Here is a 10,661-nt window from a genome sequence, read left to right on the forward strand (position 1 = left end):
AAGTTGTTAGAAGCCATTAGTATGTGTTCCACATTTTGACCATTTGTTCCACATTATGAGGGCTAGTGTTCCTCATTTTGGAGATGGAAGGTTGAGAGCTATGCATTTGGTTTTCAATTAATCCTCATTATATTATATCTATTGTCACGGTAATCATATCATTTAATCACTTTTAAGACTACATATTAGAAGACTGTTGTTAACGTTTCCTCTGGAAAAGGACTCTTTCTTGCTATATTTAAACTAAACAACAAATACGATAAATTAACGTTTTTATACGTTGCCCTGTTGATTGAGTTTTTTCTCACTACTATCCATGCATGTCTGCACACATATACATACAGAAGCACACATAAATACCCTTTATGGTATTTTGAGGCAATTTTACACACGCTTTGGGAACTGTTGACTAAAAGCTGGTGGGAATACCGGTCAGCCAAGCAAGCGAATGATGACACAATGCTTTGAGAACCTAACCGGATAAAAAAAAACGGTTAGCATTATTAGTTTTACATTGATAAGGTCATTTTACTCAGAATATTAATACCATTTTACAGTTTAAGCAAGTAGAAAACAAAACCATATTAAAATTAAAACGCAGCACATGCGTAGAGTACACAGGCTACTGCATAGCTCGCAACCAATCAAGGACAAGCCTCAACATAATCAGGGACATATCCAAAAAAATATCAGTTAACTTGAGACATTGGCAGAATATACATTTGGTGAAGTTAAAAAAAGTCTATAATTATTGGCATTATTTATTAAGTGAAATTCACCCCCTTATCTCCAAAAGTCATCAGTTTTACGCAGGATTAAGAGAGACAAAATTTGAGTCTAAATCAGGGACAGCGAGATACAGTATATTGCTATGGAAATATGCAAACCATACAAAAATGTACAACGTATATTATATGTATTATACGCATATTCCACGATGTCTAGTGTTAGGTTAATATACCAGATCGGTGATTACATTTTTTTAAAGGCCCCTACATACGTGCAACAAGTACACACAGCTACGCCAACTTTTCACCTCAGCAACAAATAGAGAAAACCACTATTAACATAAAGTACGTTCGACTATATTAATAACGACATTTATGAACCATAGAAAGAGTCAGCTTACTACTAGAATTGCCACCTTTTCAAATGCCCAAAGTGGAACATTTTTTGTAGAAACGTCACATTTTGTAGGATGAAACATATCCACGGCAAGTACAAATGAAAGAACTTCCCTTTTTTGCCAAAATAAAAACTTATTCTTGTAGCATTTGAGTTGCTTATTCTGTTTCTTATAACAATTAGGTGTTTCGGATACAAAATAACTGTTTTATGCAACTAATAAAGAAAATACAGGAAAGATTTTTGTCCTACAATCTCAGGACATTTGTCATTTTTTTAATTTTTTTGCAGGATACAACTGCCCAAAGAGGGACTGTCCCTCGCAAAGTGGGACAGGTGGTAACCCTATTTGCTACAAGTGAGCTTATTTGGCGAAGGCAACATGCACACAAAGAATAATCGTCCCAGAACAAAGATAACGCACTTCGCAAAGATAAGGAAGTTTGAAAGGAAGAGGTGTGTTTTACTGTCCACCGCTTTTAGTCAGTATACGTTAAAACAGAGGGAGAACATATATGTTATATAAATTCACAGGTTACATAACATACTAAACAAAATATCTCATATGCTGACAAATCAGTAAAACGCGTACACGAACAGCTAAAAATGAGTCAATTTTACGAGTTTCTAGCGCCCTGGTAAACCCGCCTCGTAGATTCCAAAACTCTTGAGGTTAAGCGATCAACACCTACCACCATAATTAACTTAGTAATGTTTCTACGACCACTTCAAAGCAGAAGTAAGTTTCCTGCATAAAAACAAAGGCACAAATCCTCATCCCGCCTATAAACAACAGCGTCTACGGTGCATTAATGCTGTTTCTGACACTTCTCTGCACCCACCTTTGCATATCATAATATAAAAACACTACAACTCCCAGGAAGTATAATGCACAGTTTAACGCATGCGCTATACGACACAGAGCTCGAGCGCCGGAGATGGGTTCTGTTGGTTTCGGCTCCAGTCGCCATTAAGAGACGAATAAGCCATCTAAACTCGGTTACATCGGTTGAGGGAGCGGCCAACAAATGTGGGACCCGCGAGCAGTAGTAGTAGTAGTAAGAGTATACAGCGAGGCCTTACTTTGGTGGACTTAAACCCTAACCGTGAAGTGGAAGTTGAACCAGCATTGTCTTATTTAAGAGACCTTGGGAGACTTAAGATATATATTTTTGGATTAAAGAAGAGGACCTCCTGGGCGCAGGAGGAGCTTCGAAACTGAGTATTGTGCACTGTTATCATTTAAGTGGTTGAAACTTGGCTTTTCAAGGCTATGTAATGCTTCTCATTTGACATACTTTTAAGCAGAGCTTGCTAGTTACTGTGTTGTCCGAATTTTAGTCTTCTGTCGACCATGGTAGAAACACTTTAAGCTTAGCCTTAGACGTTGGCTGTATCTTTAAGGCGTTTGGATTCTCAGAGTGTGTTTAACTTGCTGTGGTCAGAGGCTTCTTATTTGACTCTTGGTGTGTGTTGTGGTACCCAGAATATGCCCTTGCAACTGGAGGAGGACAGGAGGCTATAGAAGCCGGTGGCTGTAGAGCTTATTATAGGCAAACTTGGATCCACTGTCCTTTTTTTGCGGCATCAATACTAATGCGTACTGCTGTCAGTCCATGTGAGGCGACTATTTTTTGGGTGACTGTTTACAACGGATGGGCCCTCTAAGCAGTTGGAACGGCTACAACAGTGTGCAGTCTAGTGCCGTGCAGTGTATATTCTAAATGTAATTTGTAGGGGTGACAACCTCGGATGCATCCTGTCAGCATTTTTTCTCTCATTACTGCCTCCCTCCTCAGATGGTGTCCTTGCCATTTTTGCAGTCGGAGGCGTCAGTTCTGCTGTCAAGACACTCAGATTTGGAGGGGGCGTACTCGCATGTTATCACAAACTGTAAGAAAAAGTAGCCCTCTACGCACTACTGTATCCAGTTCAGCAGACTATCTGCATTCTGTTAATCTGTCTGCATTTACTTATATGTCGCAATTGTGTTTTGGAAGTATACTGGATCTTTGGTCAGGTGACTGCAGTCTGCTAATTAAGGAGACCGTGATTTGTATTACGATTAAGACAAATTTGGTTTGTAGTCTTACTGCTGGGCACCTTTTGTAGTTGCTAAGTTTCCAAGTATATTTGGTTTGTAAAGAATATATATTTTGTGGTATATTTTAATATTTCTTTAGTTTTTCAAGAGAATACCTATCACATTTCAAACTGCTTTACATACCGCATTGATGACTTGACTATTAAGAACTTATTTTTGGTTCTTAGGACTGCACAGTTTATCTTCAAGAACAAAGCCCTGAAATCGGTGCCAGTTGAATGCACACCTCCTGTACCGTACCTTTAATTATTGAACATCCACTTTATCAAGTTTCTACTTGATGAAGACCGTTCCTTTCGTTGCAGGATGGATGGTGTACTGTCAGTGGTGAAGGCTTGCCAGCATTTGCTGATCACTTTTCCAGGTTGTCTCTTCTTTTCTATTGTTTATAAAAGAACACCGCCTCTGCTTGGACCTGACCCTTTGTAGGATATTTCTTGGAATTTCCGTTAGAGTTTTGGTTGGGGAATGTCGTTAAGGTGATTGTGTTAACTTATGGTGAGAACCTCCTTGGTTGCAGAGAACTACTGCAAAAATATTTAGTGCGCTGCAAATAAGTATTCTGTGAGTTCTGAAATCAACCATGTCTGCTGAAGGTTCAGATCAGGCATTGTCTGTTCATCTGGCTCCCCCTAAAAATGGAAATGGCTCTAACTCTGACACTTCATTAGGGGAAAGGATGGGTAAAATTGAGAATGAACCGAGGAGGAGGAGGCATACAATGGATAAAGATAGTAAGACATTTGAACACCGCTTTTTTCGGAGGAGTGTTATCTGTGATTCTAATGCTACTGCAATTGAGCTTCCCAGTAAAGGTATTTTAGCTTCTCCTCCAGAATCTGATATTTTGTGTTCTGCATATCCAGGAGTAGGTACATTGGTGATTATACCTTTGCCAGTTATAGAGGCAGAGGGAGGTGCACCTACGCATGATGACTTTATCGAACCAGCTGAGATAAGGATTACATCTGCTGTGAGGGGGGCATCTGGTAGTGGGATTGGAGTTGTCGATCATGTAAGTGAGAGTAGTTTTGCTAAGCAGGAATTGCAGGTTGTGTTTCCAGAAGTTGAAAGTAAACCAGTACAAGAGGAGGATCCGAAACAACAAAGTGTACCAATTAAGGAAGCTGAGGAGAAAGTACAGGAGAGAAAAACTCGAGATGATACAGAAGAAGCTGAGACCAAAGCAGTTGGAACCTCTCCTGAGGGGAGGTTTCTGAAGTTTGATATTGAAATAGGTAGAGGATCCTTCAAAACAGTTTACAAAGGATTGGACACTGAGACGACGGTGGAAGTTGCATGGTGCGAGTTACAGGTAAGTATTTATATTTTTTGCCTTTTCCTTGTGCATTGATTTGATACTGCTAATGATGTAGTAATTCATTCTTTAATCCTCTCCACAGGTATGCTGGCTTCTCCAGCCTGATTTCATTAGGTGGGTCCAGTTTTGCAGAGCCACTTGTATGTTATAGGACAGTTTTATAACAAACATGGTTATCCCAATTCCATCTCTTGCTCCTTGTATGGTAGCATGTACATGTACCTGCCTTTTCTTTTTCTTGCTTAGTGTGCGTGTTAACACTGTGTTCTTTCTCAGGTTTGTAAGTGCTTTTTGCTCATTCTGTCAGTCCTGGGTAGAGTGACCCATTGTGTGTGACTGATTTTTAGTGTCCAATTTTCTTCCTGGTTATTCTGTAGGACCTATGTCAGTAATAATTCTGATAGGGTTCCTTGTGTCTCTTATGCTGAGAATTAGTACAGATGTTTCTGATTCTTGATTTAATAGATTCCGTTCTTGTTGACCAAGATTGTGTGAAATTTAAGTGGGCAGTAGTGCAGTTACTCATTTTTTGTGCTCTTTGTATTAGTTTGAGTGAGGTAAGATACCATAGTAGTATTTAAAAAGAAAAACACACACGTGACATTGTAGTCACTGTAGGCCCTGGGTTCTTGTTTGGCTTTTTTTTGTGCTAAAAGCTTTGGCATTTTTTATACCTGCTGAAAGTTTGGAGCTGGTTGTGGAAGAGGACCCAAGTGATATATCGGTTTATACGTGTGTGTGTGTGTGTGTGTGTGTGTGTGTGTGCAGAATATGCATACCTTCATGCATCTTCTTTTGGCCAGTAGTATGTTTGTCTCAACTTTTTATTGCTGTTTTATAATGCTGTAAGGTACCTACAGAAATTGCATTTCTCTCAAGTATGATGATTCTGACAAAAATTGCTGTTGAGTTTCAGAGCTGCTCTGTTTTTTTGCACCCTCCCCCACATTAGGAAGTATAGGTAATAAGTTTTCAAGAGTCCTGTTGTCAAGACATGATATAGACAAAGTTTTCAGGTAAAGCAAATTAAGATACAATTTCTTTTTTTGTCATCAATGAAAGCTTTTGTGTCTCTGCACATTTTGTTTGAATATGTTCAGTTGTGCCAGTCCTGATCTGCAGCTTTATTTTTGTGGCCGGGTGGTTAAGCATAATGCTCTGTACTTGTTTTGTATGAGATTCCTTTTTGGTTTTGTATGTGATTTTGTGGCAGTTTTAAATTTTCTGTTAAAACTGGGGTGTTCCCAGTGGGGACTACCATAGTATGAATAAAAAATGATTTCACCATCACAGTATTAAGGTGTTTTAGATATCTTTTTTTTTTTTTTAAAATGGCAGTGAAGGATTTTTTTGTTGTGCTGAACTAAGTTCCACTAAACGGTGGCCATTGTGTAAAATTTTGCTGCTCAGTATGTTGTAAGAAAAGGTTGCTGCTTCACTGTTTTACATAAGGAAATGGTATGAAAGCACTAATGCATGGTATACATAGAATAGTTTTTATTTAAATACTTTGGTTTAAGCAAAACAAAGTAAAAAAAATATTCCTCAAAATGCTATCAAAATCTAAAAATACTGCATGGATGGGTACTGACAATATCTAGTATGTAAATACCCAACTGATTTAACCATCCTGCAAAAAAGTTTGTCCCAAGTAAATAGTGCCAAAGTCATAGACTGAAACAACTAAATGTTAAAAAAAAAATGTATCTTTTTTGAAGTCCTCTACCCTAGTGAACTACCACATTGAAAACATGACCCTAAGAGTTGACAGTCATTTGAAATTTGGGAACTTGTGTGGATGGTGGCTTAACTTTTGACCAGCATGCCTATTGAAAGTTCTTCTGTATTGCACAGCTCTTCTGTATTGCACAGCTTTTAAACAAAGGGATTGTGTCTAGATCTAGGGATGTCATTGTTCCCCTTTACTCGGCCTTCATTACACCAATCATTGAATTTTATTTATTTTTATTTATATTTGTTGACCGGGAGTGTCCGACTGGACATAGGTCCATTTTCAGCGGAAGCCCGGGGAGAAGAGCTCCACAGTTAAAATAAACAGTAATTGCATTGGATTGCATAGCGATTAACAATTTACATAGCAATTACTTACAATATATTTACAGATGAAGAAGAGAGTACATCAGTAGACAACTAGAATCTTTATCTGTGAAGTACATAACGGATATTAACAAATGTTACAATAAGTTCCTGCGAGTACATCAGTAGACAACTAGAATCTTTATCTGTGAAGTACATAACGGATATTAACAAATGTTACAATAAGTTCCTGCTGTATAATAAGTGCTAGGCTTATGAGCATCTGAGCTTGCTATAATAAAGGTAGTTGGTGGAGTGGAAAGAAAGGTAGTGGTTGGATGGGGTGGGTGATATTAAGAGTGGGAGTTGCAAGGGCATAGCCAGCATGTTTTTAGGTGCGCTCTTAGTAAAGTTTTGAAGTGGGTGCATAATGGCATGGAGGTAATTGTGGGAGGGAGTTCCATAATTTGGCTATGGTGCAAGATAATAGTGCTTTACCAGCAGAGTTATTGGCTTTAGTGATCTGCAAGTAATTTTTGTTGCTGGATCTTAGTGGTCTGGTTGTGCGATAGGGTTGGAGTAGATTCTGGAGGGATGGGACATTTAGTGGATGGTTTAATAGTTTGTGGACGAGAGAGTTGGTACCGTTTGAAGGAGGTGAGGGAGTTCAAGCCAGCCCAGTTCAGCAAGTGAGAGACAGTGGTGACTATGGTGGGATGCCCCTGTGGCGAATTTGGTGATTGTTGTAGCAGGTCTCTAGCTTGTGTATAGATCGCATTGCCTTAGGTTGGTATATGTTGGAGAGGCATAAAGTAGGGTGGAGATAAGGTGGGAATTTGCTATTGAAACCTTTGCTGCTTTGGTGAAAAGTTGCTCATTTCTATATAACGCTCCCTAGTTTTTTTGTGGACTTTTTTTTATGGTCATGGATATGTGAATGTCAAATTTTAGTTTGTCTATTTCCACTCCTAGCAATTTGGTGTGTTCAGATGGGTGTATAGTGGTGGTGTCTCTTGCTGTGATGTTAAAGTGAGAGTTGTTTTGAGTATGTTTGGTGGGTTGGAAGAAGAGTAGTTTAGTTTAGTTTTGTTTGGGTTGAGTATCAATTGGGCATCGGATAACAAAGTTTCCACAGAGGAAAAGGCTTCCTGTGTGATGCTTTGCAGTTTGGGTAGGGACTGGGCTGAGCAGATGATGGTCGAGTCATCTGCTTATTGTATGAGTGTGCCATGTTTGGTGGCAGAGGCTAGATTATTGGTGAAAACAGAGAAGAGTAGTGGTCCAAGGATGTTTCCTTGGGGAACCCCTATGGAGACAGGTAGTTTGGGAGATGTCATTCTGCGATGCAACCGATTGTTGGCGGTCAGACAGGTAACTCTGAAACCAGTTGGTGACTGATTGTGAGGAGGATAGGTTCTTGAGGACAGAGTGTGGGGCCATGTCAAATGCTTTAGATAGGTCTAGGAAAGTAGCAGAGGAGAGATGGCCATTGTTTTTATTCTGAAGGATAGTGTTGGTAAAGGAGAGTAAGGCAGTGGTGGTGCAATGTTTTGGTTGGAAACCATGCTGAGTATTGGAAAGGAGGTTGTTAGTAAGGAGGTAGTCTGAGACCTGAGTGTATGCATCTCTCTAGTAGTTTGGAGAGTGGAGAGAGAATAGCTATGGGGTGGTAATTGGTTAGTTCTGTGGAGGGTCCGCCTTTGTGGAGGGGAATTATACTTTCCACATGTAATGCCCTCTTTGGCATGTATCTCTCCAGATACATGCAACAAAATGTAATGCCCACAGAACCTTATTAAAGGATAGAAGACTTGAACAATTTGTCCTACATGGACTGACTCAATCCCTGTCACTATACTCTGTATTTTGCAGACAGATAACAGATGACTTGTGTTTGGCATACAAGACATCCTCCTGACCCATTACTTATGTATTTACTGCACATCAACAAGTCATAAGGCATCAGAAATACTTGGTCCAGGGTCTAAACCTCTAATGCAACATCAGCAGAACATTTTGGATGGACAGGTATATCCCAGAGGATACCACTGATGAAAAGTTAACCTTGTCCATATTCAAGTGCAGCTTAGATCTGTAGATGGAAGGCAAAAAAAGTACGAGGACTGCCTGCGACTACTAATGGATAGAAGCTGCTCCTAAATGCTTTATCCCATGCATGGTCCCCCTCAAATAATTGTGGTATGATCTCACTTATTCTCATTAAGGGTAATACCCATCCCATAGTTGATAATTATGTAAGACCAATTTTCAACAAAATGGGATAAGCATGTTGAACATACAAAGGAAAATTGGTAGGCTTGCAGTGGCAGCTAGCCTAGTACTTGTGTATGAATTAGTGGTCTTGGTTAAATCAGATGGAGCTGTTCTTCAGTGTTGAATTTTAGATTCATGGTGACTTCTTAGCAATCTTGTAAGAGAGTAACCTGGTGCAGCAGTATTGCCTTGCCACTTTAGATGCTAACTTTTTTATTATTTTTGTTATTGATCTTTAGTTCACTGAGATGCCTGTTTATTGTGATGGAAGAATGGTTGTCTCATTTAAGACTGGCCAGGGGTGTTTTGCATAAATAAGAAAATGTGGAGTATGATTAAGGGTCCATAGTCCACTTAGGTTCTCTGATTATCTTGAGCCTTGTTTTTTGTAGTTGGGAACAAATGTAAACACACATGCATACACTCTTGGTGGATATAAGAAGTGTATTCAGCCTTTGTGAATCTGAGCACTCTCTCTTCTATGGATAACAACTTTGTGTGTGTAGTTTCTGCTTCACGTGGTAGTATATTCACCAGGACGTTGAGCTCTTATGCTTGAAAGTTGTCAAGTGTGGGAATGCTTTGCTTTAGTGCAAGTACACCAATTATCTGTTCGTTTTTGCCAATAGAAAGTACAGACTGTGAACTTTGTGAATGTCGCTATTGACAGTAATGTCGCACTTTTGTCACTTCCAGCTTTTATTGCCAAAACACTTGAGTACAAATGGAGACTGTTTGTTTTGGTTTCTGATATCAGATTCATACCAACGTTTCTGGTACTGTCACACTTCCTTGTCATCTCCAACTTTTAATACCGCAGCACCTACTGAGTACATCTCTATCTGACGCAAACTGCCTTTCCCATCATGGTTGATATTGTGGCGTATGCTTTTCAAATTTTTTGTGCTTTTGGCTAAGTTTGTTATAGCGGCTTAAGTTGGCATTCATTTTTGAACATGTGGTAATAGTAGGCGCCACTGTGGAAGAATTTAAGGTTTGCTTTCACACAAAAGTAAGCTGGTGGAATGAGTATTGTAGTCCTTCTGGTCTGAACATGTGGTAATAGTAGTCGCCACTTTGGAAGAATTTAAGGTTTGCTTTCACACAAAAGTAAGCTGGTGGAACGAGTATTGTAGTCCCTCCGGTCTGAGCTGTAGTGGTGATTCAAGGATTTTGTGCCTGTTATTTTTTGTCAGGTGATACACTTGTGCTTTGTTGTCTGTACTTTGATTCTGTCACTTGAGCAGGTAGTGTTGCAAAGCTGTGTAGTTACATGAGTTTGAGCAAAGGTAACAAATTAGTCTGAAGTAGTTTGGGATCTAATGCTGCTAGTAAAATTAGTTAGCTGTACAAGGATGCAGTAGGTGTTAGGAATGTTTTTCTGTCTGTCTTCTAAGGCATGGGGATATAGTGACACTGTGGTGGTGGTAGAAATTGTGTATGCTGTAACAGCATTTCATATTTCTTTATTGTCATGTAAAATTAAATGCAACTGACCTCTCCTTTTGGGGACTGTTTTTAGTAGTTAAAGAAAAACGTCGGCATAAAATTGGACAATATTCTATGCATTAGTGCATTAAACTCACTACCTCATTTCTTCTGCCCCAGAGTGGCACAGTGAGACTTGCCACATCAGTCACATTTAGTTGGTCACACTCTCTTCTAATCAGTCCACTGACCACAGCTTCTTTGTTTGTGGCTTTTAAAGTATGACCAGCACTTGCACGCTACTTGATTGAAATACCAGACTAGAAACACTTCGTACCTCCGTTCACATGATACCAATTCAAACTTTGACAA

At 39.3% G+C, this 10,661-nt stretch overlaps 1 protein-coding gene across 1 annotated transcript in view; it reads left to right on the forward strand.

The window, feature by feature from the left end:
- The first annotated feature begins 2,031 nt into the window (after window positions 1-2,031).
- Window positions 2,032-10,661, forward strand: part of LOC122815200 (serine/threonine-protein kinase WNK1-like) — a 1,238,062-nt gene continuing 1,229,432 nt past the window's right edge. The window contains exon 1 of the mRNA XM_044087494.1: window positions 2,032-4,544. Within this exon, the coding sequence (XP_043943429.1) occupies window positions 3,813-4,544 (732 nt within the window). The 5' untranslated portion in view covers window positions 2,032-3,812. The remainder of the gene's footprint in view (window positions 4,545-10,661) is intronic.

The sequence above is a fragment of the Protopterus annectens genome, chromosome 11.part0, assembly GCF_019279795.1.
Source record: "Protopterus annectens isolate FY-2018-M chromosome 11.part0, PAN1.0, whole genome shotgun sequence".
NCBI lineage: Eukaryota > Metazoa > Chordata > Ceratodontiformes > Protopteridae > Protopterus > Protopterus annectens.